General features: G+C 28.5%; 4 protein-coding genes, 1 long non-coding RNA gene and 1 pseudogene across 5 annotated transcripts; 1 reads left to right on the top strand and 5 right to left on the bottom strand.

Moving 5' to 3' along the window:
- Nucleotides 1-941: 941 nt before the first annotated feature.
- LOC132934669 (uncharacterized) lies at nt 942-1,444 on the bottom strand. The gene is made up of 3 exons (XR_009663056.1): nt 1,373-1,444; nt 1,154-1,295; nt 942-1,078 (listed from the first exon to the last, which is right to left on the bottom strand). It is a non-coding gene; the product is annotated as an uncharacterized LOC132934669 (long non-coding RNA).
- Nucleotides 1,445-4,125: 2,681 nt separating this feature from the next.
- On the bottom strand, nt 4,126-7,944 carry LOC132943631 (uncharacterized; annotated as a pseudogene).
- A 4,911-nt stretch (nt 7,945-12,855) lies between these two features.
- On the top strand, nt 12,856-13,372 carry LOC132933783 (uncharacterized). The gene is made up of 3 exons (XM_061000057.1): nt 12,856-12,890; nt 12,955-13,157; nt 13,252-13,372. Exons 2-3 carry the CDS (start codon nt 13,027-13,029, stop codon nt 13,370-13,372), a joined length of 252 nt encoding a protein of 83 aa, XP_060856040.1. The 5' UTR covers nt 12,856-12,890; nt 12,955-13,026.
- A 2,383-nt stretch (nt 13,373-15,755) lies between these two features.
- On the bottom strand, nt 15,756-16,607 carry LOC132943628 (uncharacterized). The gene is made up of 3 exons (XM_061012658.1): nt 16,316-16,607; nt 16,098-16,220; nt 15,756-15,901 (listed from the first exon to the last, which is right to left on the bottom strand). The coding sequence occupies exons 1-3, from the start codon at nt 16,605-16,607 to the stop codon at nt 15,756-15,758; spliced, it is 561 nt and encodes a 186-aa protein (XP_060868641.1).
- A 1,891-nt stretch (nt 16,608-18,498) lies between these two features.
- On the bottom strand, nt 18,499-19,440 carry LOC132943618 (uncharacterized). The gene has a single exon (XM_061012650.1). The coding sequence runs from the start codon at nt 19,438-19,440 to the stop codon at nt 18,499-18,501; it is 942 nt and encodes a 313-aa protein (XP_060868633.1).
- Nucleotides 19,441-19,492: 52 nt separating this feature from the next.
- On the bottom strand, nt 19,493-22,387 carry LOC132943609 (zinc finger MYM-type protein 1-like). The gene is made up of 4 exons (XM_061012640.1): nt 22,207-22,387; nt 21,674-21,850; nt 20,100-20,957; nt 19,493-19,986 (listed from the first exon to the last, which is right to left on the bottom strand). The coding sequence occupies exons 1-4, from the start codon at nt 22,385-22,387 to the stop codon at nt 19,493-19,495; spliced, it is 1,710 nt and encodes a 569-aa protein (XP_060868623.1).
- Nucleotides 22,388-22,630: the final 243 nt, after the last annotated feature.

The raw sequence follows: 22,630 nt of genomic DNA, 5'->3' as shown, positions 1-22,630 counted from the left end.
TAGTACAAAAATTTTATTTCCATAAATTTTATAATTTATAAAATAAAATCCAATTTCCTAGGTTTTTTGGCTAACTCGTTTATTATCTCCTCTGTGTCAATGTGTACGTTTTTGTGGACAGCCAACATAGTTAATCCATTCAATCGATCCTGTTTAATAACAAATAAGGATTATTAATTAATTATTATGAAAATGTAATGACAATCGTTTTATGACAATGAATAAAAAGTTAATGATTTTTAGTCTTACTTCAGACATGGTATTTCTTAAATATGTTTTTATTCTTTTTAGGGATGAAAACATCCGCTCAGGTGTTCTAGTGGATACAGGCAATGTACATAAAATTTTGATTAATATAAATATATTAGCATCACATTCAATAAGCGCTTGAAGAGCTGATTTTGATACAGTATAAGATGATCTGCTTAGTTTGCGCCTCCACAACTTTAGCTCAACCAGTAAAATATCTAAGTTTTCCACATCTGGTTGGTAAAATTCAACCAATTTCTTAAATGAAGTTTCTTCAACTTCAGTCAAAATTACATTGGAAGAAAATAAACTCTCAAACCCTAAAAATGTAAAACAATTTCAAATACACTAATAAATAATATTTGTTAATATTACTATATAATATTATATTATTAAACTACCTTTGAAAATGTCTGAGTGTGCCAAAAATCTATTTTCCAATTCAGTTATGAAATAATCAACATATGGTATAAAAACAGTTATTTTGTAGTAAGTTTCCGCATCCATTTTTTGATCAGACAATGGATTTGCTCGATTTGTTTGTCTTGTATTCAACCGTTTGACTGTCAACTCAATATCCATTTTAACAGCCATTGCCTATTTTTTTTTTTTAAATGTTTATATAAATAACTAGTATATACTTAACATATATTTGTGTAATTTTTTTAACCTTTGCTTGTAGGAATATTTTGTTGAACTCGTTATCACATTCGCTTCTCATAGATTTCAATTCTGAAACAATGTCTTTTGTCAGGTCAACTGCTTCCTTTAAATCAATCCTTTCTTTTTGTAATTGCTTACATAAAGGAAGACCAAATGAAAACAACAGCTAAATACATAAGAAATTACATTTTTACCTATAGATACTTGTTTTAATTTCAATATTTATAAAAAAAAAAAATACCTTAACAACATAGACTGACACTATAAACTCAGAATCCATAGCTTTAAGTAGTAAATTTGCATCTGTAGTAAATTGAATTTCTTTGTATGAATAAACCTACATCATTTTTGTGATATTGCTGTATGTTCAAGGGTTCTTCAATCTTTTATATAAATACACATAAGGCAATAAGCTATAAGCATATTATAAAATGTATAATAAATTAATAACTAAACTTACATGAATTGGAACTTGAGATGGGAGACCACGACCATCACTATCCTCAATTGAAGTTAACTCAGTGGATTCAATTAAATAGATCAAATTGATATAATTATAACTTATATAAATAATATTACTAAAATTTCATTTTTAAATGTAACACTGATCTTACCTCATCTTCGTTTACTTCGTCAGCTTTTGATTTTTTTACAAAAAAAGAAAGAATAGTATTCTTTCTTTTGTTAATCTCATGCTCATTAGTGATATTCATACTAAAATACTAAATGTGTAGGCGTGTAGCACCACTGCACCAGTTATGGAAATATAAATTTTAACATAAACAGTCACAGAGGCGTCAACAATTAGAAAACTATGTAAAACTATTAACTATAATGTTACGTGTGTAGTAAAAGACGTCGTCACATCAAACAACGGTCGTTTTGCGTCAGTGGTTATCAGTTTATCATCACAATTATTACGTATCGAAAAAACCACAGATGTCTATAAATAGAAATTTGTATTTGTAGGAAAAACACTTGGTTAATCTATGGTGTTGCGTTTCACGTACTATGATTGTATGAATGTATCATGAATGATAATATGATAGGCGAAATATATAATTTGAGAGCCAAGATAAGGACATGGTGGATTAAATCCGTAATTATAATATATTATATTATATTATTATAATATATATATTTTATATGTCAATACATTAAACATTTAAAAAAAAAAAGGCTCTGGGGGGGATCTATCCCCATCATCCCCCCCCATAACTACGCCACTGTCAACTGCATTTAAAAAACTTAAACCAAATATATTACGAAGCCATTTTACAATTTCATTTTCAGATTTGTAATCAGTTGAAAGTCCTAAATTTTGTATTTTACGATACCATGATTGTGATAAGTGGAATCTACAACCTATTATTTTACATAAAGGAAACATTTCATTGATTGCATTATAGGTTGCTTGCTCAAAATCTGCTACAAATAAATTTGGTTTAAATATTAAACCAAATTCATTGCACTTCTCAGTAATTATTTTTTATACGTATCTATAGTTTTATTTGGGAGCAAAGCAATGGTACATAATAATTATTGTGAACTGTATGTAGTGTGAACATTTGATAATAAAATTTTGGGCAATGTGAAAATGTGCCATCCACAAAAATAATCGTTTTTTCACATATATATTTTAAATTTTTTTCGGTTGAAAATATTATAATGTTATATGCAGAATTGTTATCTAGTAAAAAATCTTCATCAATATTTGTTTTAATTTCTAATTTGCTAATAGTGTCATGTGTGTCATTAAGAGGACGCCACACCGGTCGTTTTCAGCGGTAAAAACACGTCCACGGAAAACAAACAAAACGACATTAAAAAGTGGTTTTAGAGTAAAAATACTTATTATAGAACTTATAGAGAACAATATTTTGGAGGGAACCTCATCGGTGTTTTTCGAAATATTAACTATTAAAAAAGTTGCAGTTATTTAAAAAAATTAAAAAAAAGGGTATTTGTGCCTTTAATATCTTGCTGTGTATTTAGATTAATACAAAACCCCGATGAGGTTCCCTCCGAAATATTGTTCTCTATAAAATTTATTATAGGTATTTTTACTCTGAAACCACTTTTTAATGGCTTTTCGTTTGTTTTTCGACAGCATGTTTACGTCATTAGATTTGACTTTTAATTGCCATCATGTGCTGCCACCTGCCTGCCGTTGTGACGGCGGCCGCGAATTCCCCCACTACGCCTATAAGCTAATGACTGTAGTGCGGACGTGGGTCGGTTATCGGCGTCGTCAGACGTTTCCGAGAAATAGATTGTCCGCCGATTATAAACCTTACTTTTAGTACCGGATCACACTATGCGTTTTGTCGGTTGCCGATAATCGGCTGCCGATCGGTAAACGACCGCGATATCTATAATTAACATGTAAACCGCGTTATCGGGGCTAGACTGGACCGATTCTCCGAACCGTCCGAAATCGGTCTGAAATCAACCGCGCGCTGTTGCGGTTTGGTAGCGACGACGCGTATCCGTCGTGCACAACATTACATTAATTTATACGGGGCCGTCTACACTGAGCGTTTTTCGGTTGCTGTTATTTTTTGAATTGGCAGATTTGTATACATTTATATATTATATTATATTATATTTAAAAAATATTTTTCATACATTAATAAACATTAAACCACAAACATGTATTCAACTGAAAAATTAATCACTGAGGTCCAAAACTATCCGTGTATTTGGGATATGACCTCTAATGAGTATATGGATAAGGACCTAAAAATCTCAGCTTGGTTGAAAGTCGCCGAAGCAGTATATAATTTGGAATGGGAGAACCTAGGAGCTGCTGAAAAAGAAGAAAAAGGTAAGACAAATTAATCATTTATTATAATTATCTGTATGTTAAGTTAGGTATAGATATAAATAAATAAAATAGTACTATTGAATAAAACAGCAAAGGTAAGTATCCAAATAAATAATAATAGACCGTATACAATATACATAGATATCCGTATCTTTTTATACGACTATACTGATATAATAATATAATGTAATATAGGTAATAACAATTAATATAATAATAATAAAATATCATAATATTAAATATTATGACGTTTTATTACACAGAATAATTATTATCTGATGCATATAATGTGTACAATTAAAATAAAATATATAGTGATCTTATAAGTATAAAAAAATAATAAGTTGTAATATATTAAATTAAATATAATATATATGTGCGTTTTTCTAAAGCATTCTGTATTGGAAAGGTACCGCTCCATCAGCCATAAAATAATCAGCGAAATTGTCTCTTACGTCTATTCCACTTCTGTTAACATTTCTTCCATGTGTTGTCAAATTATCCAAATTATGCACATCAGTTTCTTCATCATAATTATATCCGTCTCTCTTCCGAACAAAATTATGGAGAACACAACATGCTTTTATAATGTCATCGCAAAAATTTGGTTCCACTAAAATTGTCGTGTGCAAAACTCGCCATTTATTGGCCAAAACTCCGAAAGCACTGAATGTACGGTACGTCTTGCCCTCGATAACCTGTAGTTAAACACCCGACGAGTATTATTAAGTCCACGACCTGGGAATGGCCGTAATAGATTTGCGTGAAGACCAAACGCTTCATCAGCAACAAAAACAAATGGTTGAATATTATTTTCAGTCAAAGGCAATGCAACTGGGTCCGGAATTTGAAGCTGTTGCGAGTATAACATTTTTCCAAATACACTTTGACGAAAAACGGTAGAATCGGCTTCACGACCATAATATGCGCCTACGTCGATGTATATAAAATTTAAATTAGCATCGACCACTGCCATTAATACTATTGAAAAATATTTTTTATAGTTGTAGAACATAGAGCCAGAGTTTTCTGGATTTTTACATCTGACGTGCTTACCATCAATAGCTCCAAGGCAGTTTGAAAAATTTGTTTTGGAATAAAAAGTCTTAGAAATATCTATCCACTTATCTTTATTTGGTTTTGACATTTCTGTAGCTTGTAGAACTGACCATAGAACCTGACATGTCTCTCTTACAATGCCGTTTATTGTACTTTTTCCAATACGAAAGTCAAAATGCAACGCAGCAAAATGCGTCCCAGTTGATAAGTATCTGTTTAAATTTAACAAAAACAAATTATTTAGTAGGTAATAAAATGTTTTTTCAATTTATTAATTATTAATTAAACGATGTGCATCATTTAGTAATTAATGGAATATTCTATTAATATTTTAAGGTATTTTTGAAAAATATATTTATTTTGTTGAAGTACCTAAATTTAAATTCAATAATAAATCATTATTATGATAAAAAAAACGATTCTGAGTGAAGACGGTCTAACTTTTTGGTAACCAAACAGTTATTTATATATTTTGATAATGATATTAAAATTTTGTTAAGTATTCGTAATTTTTTTAGTTTTCCTGATTATTTTAAAAAGAACTGAGCATTTTTAATATACCTATAAAAGTATCAACAAAAAAGTGTCTTCAAACAAAATAAAAAAACACATCATCATAAAATCAATTCATCGCGCTATGCTCAGAATCTAAGAATTACATTATTATTTATAATAGTGTAAATACATAGTATCAAATATAAATTACTATAATATTGTTAAACATTCAATTTAATATTTAGTATTACAATATTTAATTTAGTAAAAGAGTTAAAGAATAAAAAATGGAAACATGTTCGTGATGCATATTTAAAGTATATAGCTGAAGAGAGAAATGTTAGAAGTGGATCGGAAGGTACACAAAAAAAACCATATGCATACGCACAAATTATGTCATTTTTAAATACGACTACCAAAAAAAGGAAGTAAGTGAATAATTTATTAGTTTTAGTTATTTTTTACCTCCTTTTATTTACAATAATTAGAAATATTAAGTAGCCAAGAAAATAATTGAAGGGAATATTATATACATAAATAAATATATTATGAAATATTTACACGTTAAAACCACTTTTTTTCATTGACTACAGCCCCTTGCAGCCTCCTTAAGATTTATTTTATGATACGGAATTTGAATATATTTAAAAATATTAAAATAAACGAAATTTGTTTAGATTGAACAAATCTATTCATAAGTTTTTACTTTTGACAAAAGCGACTGGAGCCTACTAATGAATTTTGTTGCAATTCAACAAATATTAACCACAGGGAAACTTTAAACATTCAACTGTTACTTAATTCATAATTTTAATACTCAATGATATTTTAAAAATATTTATAATCATTTTTTAGCAATAGCTTATTTATGCGTCAATCTTAATTATGAAAATCAAACAATTATTATTATTAATTTAATCAATCATTTTAAACATAAATTTATATTTAATTTTAATTTTTAGGACAACTGATAATTTTGAAAATGTTGAAGATGATACAGCACGTCACAGTTTAGATGATATGGACGATGATACCACTGAAACACCAGCTAACGTTTCATCTACTCTTATTAGTTCAAATCAAACAACAAAAAAATACAAAAAAAATCCCATCACTCCATTTCAAAGTAATTTACTGGAACACTTAAAAAAAAATGAAGAAATGACATCAAATCCAGACATGAGCATTGTAATGTCGTTTCTTCCCTACATGAAATTATTAAATGACGAGCAAAAATTAGAATTTCATCTTAACAGCCTTCAATATTTAAAGAGTATCATAAAAAATAAAAATCCACACATACAACAAAACGTACTCCGTGAACCTCAACCTCAGTATTCAATTCCAACGGCTCCTTTAAATTTTAATAATTATAAAACAAACCAACACTCATCTTCTAACTTACAATATGATTCCAGTTCGTATTTAAATGCTCAACCATACACATATTCATATCCAACTTATACACAACCTAATTATCCTCATAATTCATCATCTTCTTATTCAGACTACATCGTTCAAACCACACTCCCGCCTACGTCATCGTCACAGCCATCACCATCAAACCAGACACAATAGACTTTTTTTTTATTTCTTTTTATGATATATAATAATTTATTACTAGTTATAAAATACGATCAGGTAGGTTATTATAACTTATAATACACATAATATTATCATCTATGATTTTTAGTTTTCTTACTTTATTATTATTATTATAATTATTTGCATATTGAAATAAGTTATGAGGTAATGTTTTCTTTTAATATATTTTGTATCATATATTTTAATTATTTTATATAAATTTAAAGTTTATGTGTTTTGAACAAAAATAGGAGATGTTCCCAATTGTGTACATTTGTCCATTTGTACGCAATTTTAAATAATTATTTTTAAAATAAATAATTATTTTTATTTCAAATAATTGTTTTGATATTTAAGTAGTAATAAGTATCACTGTTCATTATTATATTATGACATGGATTTGGGTGTACTTAGTCACCGAGCGAAGCAAATATGTATTGGTTTTACAACTGTGTGTTTAACTGTTGTTTAAAAAAAAAAATGGTTTCTGAATATACCTATTTTTTAAGTAGAAAAAATGCTACGAATTTACATTTTGAGGGAGGTTTTTGGTATCAATTAACAAATTGAATCTAGTTTGTATTTTGTGGTATAAAAAGTAGAAATTCCCTAGTTACTTATTACACCTCAGCTAATACTAAATAAATAATATTATGAAATATGTGATGTGTTTTAGTCATTACATATTGGCATATATACGTGTTATAGATATAGTGTATAGATTTCATAGATAAAAATATAAAAATAAAACTAAAATTAAAATGTTACCTCAAAGTTACCGTCAACCTTTCTTCCGGACTTATAGGATTTCGAAGGTGCGTAATTTCCTTCGTTAAATTTGGTCGGACTTTTTCGAGTAGTTCTTCAAACGAGAAAATTGACATCCGGTAATAGTCAAAAAACTTCTCAGGATATTTTTTTAAATTATCATAAAATACTTGGAATCGCATGTCGTGTTCTCTACTACTATGTATAGGATGGACTCAATATCTTCTGTGCTTATGTGCTGGTTCTACAAGTTCACCAGCAGCTTCAGCCATACAAATTATTTCCAAAAGAGAGCTCATTTCTATACCTATATTGCAATAAGTACAATTAAAATATATTGTATGGGTAGGTAATCATAAATTAAATCAATTATATTTTGAATTTATAAGCACTTACCTGATTCAAAATGTATTTCTTAAATAATGTAAATTATAAAAACACGATTTATTTATATTTTAAATACAACTAGTACAGCATACAGTATAGTAGTATTAATAGTTATTATAATAATATGATTTTAAAATTTCAAGTGAACACGTTTGTTGCACCAAACAGACTGAATCGCCGAACAACATGTTGGCTAGTTTGATTTTCCTGATTATATAACTTATAGGTTATAATATTAGGTACATTTCGTTGAAATCAAAAACTAGTATACTAATTTATATTAAATTTCAAATTAACAACGATTCCCGCGCTTTTTAATCTGGTTTGTAGGTACTCGGCAGCCGATAAAACGCATCGTCTGAACGGTTGTGCCGATTGCGGTTCGGTCGTGATCGTTTTTTCGGTCGCCGACAAAACGCTAGTCTGATCGAGCACTTATTATAGTAGGTAATATAGATTATTGACATTATAGAAATGACAATAATGAATAAATAAAATTATTATAATCAGGCAATCGGCAATCATAGACGGCATTATACGGAATATTATGAGACTACTAACAGCTATATTTCCAAGCATTTGTACAAAAATAAATATTCAAGTTATTATAATTTATAATATTCGAATTATCAAAAAGTAAAATTTACGAAAAACAATCATTCCTCCTGGATTGTTCAATGTGATCACACGTCAGGCAGTTTTGAATAGCAATAGTGTTACTTTTCTATTATCTACTTATTATATATATTATATACAACTTATATACAAATTATTATTGCTAATCATGGCAAATAAAAAAAATTTGTTAAAACGAAAACGGTTATCCAAAAAAAAGATCACTAAGACTCTTGCACTACAACGATCTAAAAAAACAAGGTAAGTAGGTACCTAAGTTACATTTAATTTTATTTTCAAAATTAAAAATACAAGTGTAACTTTTAATTTCATTCTGAAATTAGTATACTGGAGAATTATATACCAATGTCCAGTTTAAGTGAAAATGAAAATGATCAATTGGTTATTGACAGTATTGCGTTTACTGAATGTATTAGTTTTACAATGATGTGTGTTTTTTATTTTTTTTCTTGTGTCTGTACACGATAAGTAGTCGAAATAAAGCTTCTATTTTCAACTTCAGTATCTTGTTCGATGGGAAAGTGAATATTGTTGGTGCATTGGGGAGGTTAAAATATTATAATTCCCAATAGTTTTCAAATTTGCCGGAAAAACAACATAAAAATTAAGGAAAAACGGGAATTTATACGCAAAATCGGTTTTCGTTTTCTAACTCTACATTTATAAAGTTTTCAACTCTTATATCTAAGGATTGTACATTTTAAACAATTTTCCACGTAAATAGGTTACATATAAGTTACTTTATTTACAATAATATCATCAAATATACTTAGTAATATCATAGGCTGAGTGATCAGTAGTGTCCATCTTCGCAGTTCATATAATTATCAATAAAACGTTATTTTTTTGTGAATTTGTGATTTTTATTTGTAAAAAATAAAGGGTTTTTCAAGAACGTTATTATAATATTTGAGATGTCTCCCAAAAAAATGTTCATTATATGTTGTATAGAATTATAAATACAAATCAGTTATTAGAAACACCAGAACCAATGAACTTGGGTATATCTGATACGTTTGGTATTGACTGCATAATACAATCACAGTTGCAAACTTGTGGCTTTTCACTTGTAAGTACGCCACGGAAGGATATAAATGCTGATGTAAATAGTTCTGAAGTGGAATTGTTTGGTATATCAGATCCCAATATTTCTGCTATTACTAATACTGCTTTACCTATCGAGTATGAAGATTCAAGAGAAAACGATACCATTATTACAAAGTACTTATATATTATTATTACTACTACCTATAGTCTATAGGTTACTACCTAAACGGCTGTACAGTGTGCATACTTGTTTAAATATATTATTAGCGATTGTAAATATTTTTTAGGTCACTCGAAGGTCGTAGGATTGTTGATATACAACATTTATTCGCACAAATTCAACAGAGTAAACATGATAAATTTGACTGTTCATTCATTGACATGGAATTTCAGAATGAAATTCGTAAAGGATTCTGTTCAATATTTAAATTTCAGTGCAAAATGTGTGGTATAAAATCTTCAATTTATTCGGAAAATATTAATAAACCCAAGTACTTAGGAATCAACCTTGCAGTTATTAATGGTACTTTGTCAGTCGGTATGTATTTTGGAATTCTAAAATAAATAAAATATTTACTTTATACCTGTATATTTTATAGTTTAAATATTAGGTTAGGTCAGTGGCGTATTTTGGATGATTTTTCGGGGGGGGGGGGGGGGGGGGGAGGGGGTGGTGTCTAACATTTTAGGAAACCTCAAAAACAAGTTTTTAGAAATATTTACTGATAAAAAATAACATCGAGGTTAATTTTCGAGATAAAAAAAAAATTGCGCCACTGATAGGTACATACATTTTTTAAATTTTTTTTATATTATTTCTCTTTACGTTTATACAGGAATAGGTCACGCGCAACTTAGCGAAATTTGCGCCTCAGTAGAAATTCCTTCGTTATCGTCCACCTCATACTTAAATAATTTATCTACTGTGAGCGATGCTGTTAATGACGCTCTTATCGAGGAGTTGAAAAAAGCTGGCGAAGAAGAGCGCCGAATAGCCATAGAAAGTGGAAATGTTGATGAGCAAGGAGTCCCTATGTGCACTGTTATTGCGGATGGACAATGGTCCAAAAGAAGTTATAAGACAAAGTTCAACGCATTTTCTGGAACTGTAAGATTTTTTTTAATTTTTATCATACAAAAGTGAAATAATAATTATATTTTAATATAGGCCGCAATCATTGGTTTAAGAACAAAAAAGGTTCTGTTTGTTGGCGTACGAAATCGCTACTGTTGTATGTGTCAACGAGCTAATGTTCAAAAAGAAGAACCGCCTAGCCATTTATGTTTTCTGAATTGGAAAAAAACATCGACTGCGATGGAAGCCGATTCTATTTTAGATGGGTTTAAACATAGCCTCAGTGTGCATGGTCTAAAATACAACAAACTTATCGGTAAATAATTTACTAATTAAATTTATTAATTATTAATATATTTAAAAAATTACATTTGATTTTAAATTAGGTGATGGTGACAGTAGTGTAACCAAAAGGTTAAACGAAGTGTTGCCTTATGGAAGCGATTTTAAAGTTAAAAAAATCGAATGTCGGAATCACCTACTAAGAAATTACGGCACCAAACTGATGGCACTCACAACACGATCCGATTACCCAATGACTGTCAGAAAATGCATCATTAAAAATATTAAACGTTTTCGTTCTGACATAACAAGAGCAACAGAGTATCATTTAAAGAACAGTTCATCTATTCAACAAAAAATTGCAGGTATTTTTACTAGTATTATAATTAATTATAATAGATGTATGACTGTTAGTGTCAGTTACTATTATTATTAAAAATTGAAAAGATATGTTGTACACCTATTTCAAAATGTTTTGAACATTTTATAAAATTTTTGTATGAATAGAAAGAAACCACTTTATAAAATAATTAATCCATGAAAATTATAAAAATAAAATTATTATTAGTAACGATTACCTTAAAACAAATAACTCTATCGATATAGGTAAATAGGTATTATTATATAATATATTATTATTAAATATGATTTTATTTATTTTTAGAACTAAGACGAGATATATCAAACAGTGTTTATCACAGACTTGGTGAACACAAGAACTGTGATGAATATTTTTGTTCTGGTCCGAAATTGGGTGAAATTAATCTTGTTCCTGATGCTGAGAAAGCAGGAATGATGGGACATATACGGAAAATAGTATACAGACTATCAGTTAACGCAGATAGTCTTATAGAAAATGTAGACAATAACCCAGGCGAACAATTAAATAGTTTGATTAATAAGCATGTTGGAGGTAAAAGAATTAATTTCACACAAAAAAATAACTACACTACTATATAGAGTCGAGGCAGCTGTAGTGGCATTTAATTCAAAAAACTATTTACGAGTTGTACATAAAAAAATTGTTTTTAAAAGCCCAGGTATAAATTCAAAACGTATTTATTGTTTTAATTATTAATACAATTAATTATAATTTAATTTAATGTATTTAGGTATGTTTGCTAAACGATATTTAAAAAACATTGACAGAATTAGAAAAAATACTACTATAGTTAGGAAACGATTATTTGAAAGTGGAAAAAAAACGATCTAAATTAACTACAACTCGATTTAGTGGACCAGATATGCACTATGGCTTAGCAGAACCCTTAGATGATATTCTTACCGGCGAAGAATTAAGTAGAAATCAAAATTTATTTTTAAAAAAATTGGAAAAAGTTGATCGAAAAGAACTTGAATGTACTACAAAAGAACAAAGTCATAGCCAAGACTGGTACAATGAAAGAAGAAAGAGGCTTACTGCTTCAAATTTCGGTGACATATGTAAAATGCGGGAGAATACTAGTTGCCGAAAAAAAGTATTTAGTCTTCTTTATGGGTCAAATATTACATCAACAGAAATTTCTTACGGTATTGAAATGGAACCTCAAGCTAGAGCTCAATTCGAAGTTTTAAGTGGAAAGACTGTTGAGTTATGCGGATTATTTGCCAATAGTGAATTTCCTTTTTTAGCTGCAAGTCCTGGTAATTATTAATAGTTAGTTAATTTTTAGTACCTACTTTTTTTTTAAAAGTCATTAAATATATTACATTACATTTTATTGTTCAGATGGTTTGGTTGGAGAAAATGGAATTGTAGAAATAAAATGTCCATATGTGGCAACCTTAAACGCCGTTGACGCTGTGAATAATAAGCTAGTAAGTATTTTTTGTGTACGTGATTTAATTATTATTATATTACGTTATATACGTTTCTTTTTAGTTAAAATACTGCAACATCACGAATGACAACAGAATTGAACTTAAACACGAGCATAAATATTATTATCAAGTTATGGGACAAATGCGAATAACAAATCGCAGACTGTGTTATTTTGTAGTGTATACCCCTAATTGGACAAGTATACAGAAAATTAAATATGACGAAATATTTTGGAACACAAAAATGGCCGAAAAACTTAAAAGGTAAAAATAAATTTGAATATTTATTAATTTTATTAGTTAGTGTTAACATAGTTATTAATTAGATTACAAAATATTGTAAAATATTATTTTTTAGGTTTTATATGGAGTGTTTACTACCGGAAATTGTCGACCCACTTTATGGTAAACGCTTCGAAATCACGGATATTAGAGAACCCGAATATATAAAGGAGGCACAAAGAAAAAAATTTAAATAATAATAATACATAGGTATACTGTACGCAGTACGCGTATCAAATTATATTAAAGTTCATAATATTATTATAATGTTATTACATTGTTTAGGTTACAGTTATAAATTAGATTTTATTCACTGTTTTGTATACATTTTTTTAATGAGTAAGTACCTATCTAAAAATGCAATAAATACAGGCCGCGTAAGTACGCACGTATATTAAAAATATTACGGCGGCAATGCGGCATAATATACGTGTCACATGTATGCATTTTATACTTACGCGATCCGACAAGGACGAAGGTTGAGAAAATAATAAACATCGCTCCCGAATGAGCAAAATCGTCATCCAGCCGCCGACTGTGAGTAGTGGGCGCGGCTTAAACATCGCGTGCTTGCGGATCACGAAAACACCTAACAGCGCGTTCTCTCGGTCGTTGTATACGTTTCGCTTTCGGTGTGGCGTCCTCTTAAGAGATTTTGGTAAAATCGGATAGTTTTTCCGGTGTTCATGATATATATTTTTTCGTATTCGATTTATGTCGTTTATGTCAAAATACCTTGGTCAGCTGCTTTTCTCTTTGCTGAATTTGAAATCATTTTCCGAGGTAAATTAAGTGGTTTTTCATGGTTGTGTATTAACTCACATTGAAAAATTACTTTAGAACATTCATCTAAATATAGTTTTGAAAGACAACCACGATGAGTACAACGCCATTTAACACCATCATTTACATGTTTTTCTTTGTAAAACGAATAATTTTGGTACACGATTAAATCACGGCCTCGCTCACTTTTAATAATTTCTAAATTGTTCATACTTACACCGCGACGTAAAAGTGTGTACTAATTGTAGTTTACATAGGTCTACATAGTACACGGTATACAATATAAGTATTAATCTTATACTTTTATTGATAACTATTTATTATCCAGTTAGGTTAGATTCTTTTGTCGATTTTTGGTGACAATAATATTATCTGCGTTATCTAAATGGCACGAACTAATATATATAATGCTATTAAATACGCCGTAGCGTTTTTCAACATAAACATCAAGCAGTTCAAGATTTTAGTGACTATTTAGTTGATAATTATATTTCTGACGAAGGACTTTTTCCGCCTCATATTTGAGCTTAGAATATAATATAATATAAACTATAAAGTATAATATAATAATTATAGGAAAATGAGTGTTAACTAAATGTTTAACCCCTTCAAATGCATGATAATTTTATTGAAATACTTTTTGAGCCCAAGTGCAGTTCGACCACTACCTGTTTTTTACCGGAGTTCAGTTCGACCATTACCTTTTTTAAATCCAAGTGCAATTCAACTAAAATAAGTGCAATTCGACCATACCCTCGCCTATGAACCCTTGCCATACTGGTCATAGAAGTAGGACCATTATTCAACAGTGTTGGTCTGATTTAAGTAAAGAGATGATTGTAGATAGTAAGTAGGTACAATACAGGTTATATTACAAAAATAAATATAAAATATAAATTATCCAAGTTCACTTTATTTTAATATTTTACATATTACGTATATTGGCATATAGCTTTATTTATTAAACACTTAAAAGTAAGTATAAGTTATATAAACGTATAAGGAATAAATAATTAAATACTATTATAAGCAATATTGCAAACTTTATAAAAAGTATAGGTACATCGTACATCAGTCATTAGGTACCTATTGGTATTACAATATAATATTATTCTGATACTTATAGCTTATTGAACATATACAACCATATACATTGATTATAAATAAAAATTACTAAAAATTATTATTAATCAATAAAATGTATACATATAGTATGTATAAACTTACTAGGAATTATAAATTATACTATAATCAATTACACAGTACACTAGTTAAAATAGTTAAGAATAGGTCGATAGGTACTCGATAGAATATTATAGATAGAGAAATTACATTTTTAATCAATTGAATAAGCTTACCATGTATAATTATTCTATTTTTAATAAAGTCGAAGTCTAATATACGAGCAGTTACGTATAAATTATAATGTACACAAATACAAAATATAAATAATCCAGACCTACGGTTTAAATGAAAATAATGATTATTCCTGTTTATTTTTGGTTTTGAAATAGTACCTAATACGATTTGATTGAAATTTAAAATTGACGAAAAATTACATCGTTGCAGTATATTTCACTATAAGTAAATAAGTTTAATAACGAAATAAAGTAAAAAAAAAAAAAAAAAATGATCAAAATATATAATAATGCCTAGGTAGGTCCCTATCCTATAGGTATTAAACGGTTTAAAATTTAAAAAATAAATTGATACCTGTGACAAAAGTCGAATAAATATTTTAAAAATGTAATACCTATACCTATATGATATTATCAAAGTTACATTATCTACCTACTGTTAAATATAGTCCATTTGCCAAGGAACTGAACCATACTCACTAATAAAATAGTCGGCGAATATTTCTCTAGTGTCTCTGGCATCTGTATTAAATCTATTATTTCTTCTGCCTTTCTTTCTGCCTTCAGAGATATTAGCAACTTTTTCTTCAGATAAATTATATATTTTGTATTGGTTGTTTATTATGCGTTAATACTACATTGTGCAATATGCTTTTGTAATTATAATAGCATTTTAAATATTAGTTTCGATGGCTTTATTTAATATTCTCCACTTCGAGGATATAATACCAAAAGTATTTTCAACTGTGCGCCTTGCCAGAGAAAGTCGGTAATTAAATACTTTTTTTTTTATTATTATTTATGAGTTGTTTGCCAGGATATGGACGTAATATATTAACTAATAATGGAAATGCTTCATCGCCTATGAATGTGTATGGTACTTTTATGTTGGTATTTGGAAGTTCTGCATTATTAGGAATAATCAGTTCTTTATTTTGAAGTTTTTGAAAAATTCTGAATTTTTTAAAACTCCGCCGTCGATTTCCCTGCCTTACGCACCAATGTCAACCATCACAAATTTGTAATTTGCATCAGAAACAGCAAGTAGTTGTATAGAAAAAAAATGCTTGTAATTGTAGTACATTGAACCCGAATTTTGTGGCTGATTAATCCTTATATGTTTTCCATCGATGCTTCCAAGGCAATTCGGAAAATTCCAATTTTTATAAAAATCTTTGGAATTTGATTTCCACATATCAACTGTAGGTTCCGACAAATAAGTAGGTAATAATTTATCCCAAATAGCACTACATGTATCTACTTCAATTTTTGAAATAGTAGTTTTTCCCATTCTAAAAGTGAAAGCTAAGCTTCTATAAAACTACAACCAGTAGCCAAAAATCTAAAACATACATTTAAAGGTTAAAAGGTTTTGAACTTAAGCTAGTTGAACTGATATTATTGCAATTGAAATAATTTGTTTTACAATTAGACATAAGTAGTAACGTAGTTTGAATTAATGTCATGTAGTTACACCAAAAAAACAAATAAAAACTGGTTATGCGTAAATATTCACGTTTTTCCTTTATTTTTTTATTTTGTTTTCCCCGACTCTTTTGAAGACTATTGAACATTTTTAATGTTTATATTATGGTGAATAAAATTACTTATTTACCTATTACAATATTTAGCTACAAAAGTTGAAAATTTTATAAATGTTAACTATAAAATCCTTTTTTAATTTTAAATTTGATAAATTTTGTCAAAATTTGAACTTAAAATACTTATAAATCTATGACTATGTGTGTTTTATTATTTTTCAACTGGTATTTTAATAATATCAGGAGCCTTGTATTAAACTTTCACGCTTATTGACCAAACAAATAAAATGTTATTGACAATTACAGAAAAAAGCTAAAAGAATATTTAAATTTAAAATGTCTGCAAACAGCTCAAACGAGTCAAAATATTTTGAAAATGTTATCAAGTATAGTCAGTGGCGGCTCGTGCTAAGGTGCGTTGGTGCGACCGCACTCCCTATGTACATTTTAAAATAAAATTATATTCGAAATTATACTTCTCATAGTAATTAAATAGGAATCATGATGGTCTGTATTTCTTACGAAATAATTTAAATAATTCCAAATTGTATTGTAAAATAATAATATTAAATTTGAAGAAAAAAATATCATCTTAACCCGGCAGTTATTCCACTGCAAATAAGAAATAATCTAAAAATTAAACGAAAGCCGAGCTGTCTGTAACAGTGTAACACAGTGGCGGATTGAGACAATTGATATTAGGAGTGCACATATTAATTCAGACCACCCACCTATATTTTAAACACCACCACCAAGGGCACCCGCTGTGGGGAGAGGGACCATGTGCCCCCCTTTTTTTTGGCCACTATAGAAGATAAAATCTGGGAGGAGAAGTAAACAAATAATCAGTATTAGTTATATTTTTGAATGGTTATGTGCGTTTTTACATTTGCCCCATAATGTAAGTTAAGATTGTGGCTGACGTAAATAATACAATATACGTACGCAACTAAAAATTTATGGGGAAAATGAAAATGAAACAAAATAACAATGTATTAAGGCAAACAAATTTATTTTTAATTATTTTTCACATAAAACAGTTTATATAATTATTCCTGTATCCATGAATAATATCCTATTTAAAGTTTAAACTATGTATGTTCATCAGTTTTTGTGTCCCATACTATAGATTACCTATAAAATTTAATAAAATAAGTCTGTATAGTTCCAAAATTAACAATAAATATAAAATAAAAATTGCACTTTTTGAAATAAAAATTATATAATAATACCTACAATATATATTATCTAACAATCAAACAGTGGGTTATCGTTACCTACCAATAGTAAAATTAAAAACTAAAAATACAACATATAAATGTAGTCTTTTGTGTTCTATATAAAAATTGATTAAATTTTGGTATAATCAGTATTTTTAGTTCCAACATTAACAATAAATATAAAACAAAATTGCACTTTTTGAAATACCTAGGAATTAGATATAACAATAAAACGGGAGGTTACTTACCTACCTATAATGATAAAATAATAAATTAAAAATACAACAAATAATAAGAATGCCTGAGATATTTAGTAGTACCTGTGATCGTGATCACAATGTATATTTAATTGTCATTTAAATATAATATATTTGAATGTTGTTAATACAATTTTTTTGATACAATGTGAAAGTTGTTAACATTATTGGTACAATAGATTTGACCTCAGTAGATTAGATCTTGATCCAAACTTATCAAGTGCATCGTCCATATTTATATCAATGTCTGGGTTGCACGATATTACCATGAGATGATCTAGTCTCGCCTCACTCATAGTTGAACGTAAGTTAGTTTTTATTAATTTTAATTTAGAAAAACAACGTTCAGCACTAGCGGATGTTGGAGGCAATGTACAAATCGCTTTGTAAGCCATACTTAAATTAGGAAATGCTGATGCCATGCCCATTTTACTTAAGTTTTGCAATATATTTGATACTTGCAGCAAGTCTCCAAAGTTGTCTTCACCTGAAGTTTCTGAGTCATTTTCACTGCTTTCATAAGAAATTACAGATAATGCACATTTTTCATCGATATTTTCAGGGCTATCTTTCATTAAATTGTTAAAATTTGAAGCAAATAAACGGTATTCGGTAGTTAAATTTTCTTTATCAATTTTAAATGCTGATAACCAATTACAGATGTAGTCAAATGAATTAGGTATAGCTGTGGTTTGGTTTTGCAAATGTTCAGGAGAAAAAAAAAATATATCATTAAAAATATTTTCTGAATTGCAGTATCGGTCTTCAATCTTATTGATAGCAATGTCTAGTGTGACATTGTATACTTCACTAATGTAACGCTCTTTTGCTGAACTAAGTCTTTCATCGTTTTGGTTTTCACCAGACATTTTTTTTTTTAATGAAACACGTTTTTCTTGTATGTCTTTTTCATCTAAATTATGTTCTATAGAAAATGTTTTTGAGTTATTGATTATATTTCCGTACGTTTTGTCAATACGCATTTCTTGCAATTGATGTTTTGTGGCCATAACAAGTTTCATAGCTTGGATGAAGTCCATGTTTGGAGCTTGCAAATATTTGGAAAGTGGTGTTGTGATGGAAAATAATTTTTTCATAAAGTGCATTGTAAGAACAAAATTGAACTTATTCAAGTTTTTTAAAAAACTTTTAGCTGTATCACGCGTTTTTTTTATCAGTTTCGTCAGTTCTTATACTTTTTAATGTTTCAATTACAGCTCTATAAGTTCTAAAAATTACATCTATTGACCGATCATGATAAGTCCATCGAGTATTAGAAAAGTGTTTAAGTCGGCGTGAACGTTCGTTCGGATAATATTTTTTCTGTAAATCAACGTAAGTAGCAGTTCTTTTTCTTGCTCCAATAAAAGTAACTAAACTACCTATAATACTGAAAAAATCTCTTACTTGAATATTAGCTTGGCAAGAATCACAGACAACAAGATTAAGGCAATGTGCAAAACACCAAACATGTAAAGCATTTGGGTTGTCTTTTTGGATAATGGTTCGCAATCCTTTAATAGCACCTTGCATATTTGATGCTCCATCAAATGCTTGACCAATTAATTGTTCTTTCCAGTTCAATGAATAACGATCACAAATTTTACAAAATAAAGCAAACATTCCATTACCTGTTGAATCTGCAGTTTCATCTGTACACAAAAATCGTTCATGAACAATGAACTTGAACAATATCTGAATACAAATGCGAATTGATCAAGCTTTGCTACATCGGTTGTCGAATCCAAAATAAGTGAATACATGCCAGCTGTTTTAATTTCATCTAAAATTTTATCTCTAATAGTTTCTGCAACGCTTTCAATCATAGCATTTTGTGAAGTTTTTGATAAAAATGTGAGTGATGACCGTTTAGAATTAGAATTGATCCGGTCTAAATGTGATGCCAATATTGGATGGTATTTAGCAAATACTGTAACCCAATCACGAAATTTCCCTTGAATAAGATCTTTATTTGTTTCTAAATGACCTCTGTATGCATCATTATGCTTTGCCAAACATAAAACAATGTCCATTAGTACTTTAACTACTTCTCTATTTGTAGCTACACGGGAATTTGATGATTTAACTGTCAGAATATCAATTCGATTATTTCTCATATACATGGCACGACTGAGTTCAGATTCTAAGTGGTCTTTACATGACTCATGTTTATGCAGTCGTCCATATACACCACTAAGGTGGCCCCAAGCATTACAGCCCGAACTGACTAATCCGTTTTTTTGTGCACCGGGTGTCCCAAAAAGCCTACATGTCCAACAGTAAATTCTGTCAGTTGAAGGAGAATATGCTAACCAATTACGATGTACAGTTTTTCCATTCACTAATTTAAAATAATATGTTGAAGAAAATGAACGTGAAGGACTAGAGGTGTCTTTTGGAAAAACAGCGTTTACCAATTCTGATGCAGTAGGTTGGCAAGGACCCATTTCAAGTAGATTGTTTTTCAAACAATGCGATATTGTCTTGTTCAAATATAATGCAGGATCATTGCGAAATTTGTTAGGAGATTGTTCTGATTCATATGTGTTAGTCGATTCCAGAAGTATAGGATCAACTTTATTTCCATCATTAATCATACAATTAATCATATTTTCATTTGAATCTAGAACAAACATAATGTTTATGGTAATTCTTAAGACATTGAAAATAATTTTATCAATATCTTATATTTTATATGTGAAAACCGTTTAATATTTATTAGTAAAATAGTAAATAATACTGAACTATACCTATTGTATCTCCACTTTCATCAACAAGATTAATATTTTCTACACCAACTGTTGGTATTTAAATGTAATTATTAAACATAAGAGAATAATTAGATATATTTAAATAATTTAAAATAAATAAGAGAATACATAATTAGATAATCATATATTTAAAATAAATAATTTCTAAGATATTAAGTAATAGGTAGTCAATTAATATTTGTATAATAGAAAAATTATTCTCACTCAGGTATCAAACATTTTTTCATGATTTTTCATATCACATTAAATTGGTCAACAAATAATTAGATTATAAGAAAATTATTAGAAAATATTTTTCTATTTTTTTTTATAGATATAGAAAGTGGAAATAGTTAATTTATGAACAGTGTATAAAATATGCATCTTTATATGCTATTAACAAAGTACATTATTATTCTTTAAACATGTATCAATATGTGAAGTAATATTCAATCTATGAAATCATTTTGTTATGAAACAACCATATTTTAAACATTATCTTGCATAGACTCAGACTCAGTATGCATACACATAATTCAGGTCTTTTATAAATATATAATACATAATATTTAAAAAAAAAATAAAATACCTGAATATTTATCAGTCTTCATTACTTCAAATACATTGTCAGTAGAGGAAGTAGAAACAGACTCGGCAGTTGTAGTAGTAACAGACTTGGCAGTTGCAGTTGTAGTCGAGGTTTTAGTAGTAACAGACTCACAAGTAATAGTAGTAGAATTACTACTGTATAAGTTTTCTTCTACTTCTATAAATGTCAAAAAACGTTATTTTCAAATTGTATGAATAATTCAAAAATTATAAATTTTTTGAATACAAATATTTATTACCTGGATTATTATTTGATTTTGGTTTATTCTTACTCATAGTCATAAAACTATTTTTTTTACTACCTTGTTCTAAAATAACAATTTTTAAATTAATTTCTATAATATAAAAATTAGCTATTTTAATTTATAAGCTATTTAAATGATTTTACTACATTAGATAATGTAGATCAATAATAATAAATATTATTAGGTAATACATAATTATTTTATTAATTATACTAGATAATGCTCTCTATATTTATAATTTAATAATTAAGAAAATTAGTGAACTTACCCAATGAAATAGAATCACCTAATTCCAGCTTAGGCTTTTTAGGATTACCGAAAAAACATTCAATCGACCTAGATTCATCTCTAGATTTCCTAATTTTACAGGAAGATGTATGTCGAATCCAATTAGTGGTGTTCATATCACTTTTATTTTTTCCACAAGCACATATTTGAGGTTTTGTCATTGTAAATAATATTATAATTTATATTTTAAGTAATCACTAATATTCACTATTAAAACAAGCAATATACAATTTAAAATTTAAATTTAAAGTCTGCAAACGAACACTAAATTAAATACAGACAGATTTTATATGAAACACAGATGTTATTTAGACCACCGTAAATGTCCAATTGGCCGAAATAAATTCCGAATGCATATTATGATTACTAAGATAATATAATTTAGAAGCTATTTATAAAACATT

Source organism: Metopolophium dirhodum, chromosome 1 (assembly GCF_019925205.1).
Source record: "Metopolophium dirhodum isolate CAU chromosome 1, ASM1992520v1, whole genome shotgun sequence".
In the NCBI taxonomy this organism is placed as follows: Eukaryota; Metazoa; Arthropoda; class Insecta; order Hemiptera; family Aphididae; genus Metopolophium; species Metopolophium dirhodum.
The sequence above is the reverse complement of the archived record's forward strand: the minus strand, read 5'-3'. Positions and strand labels throughout refer to the sequence as shown.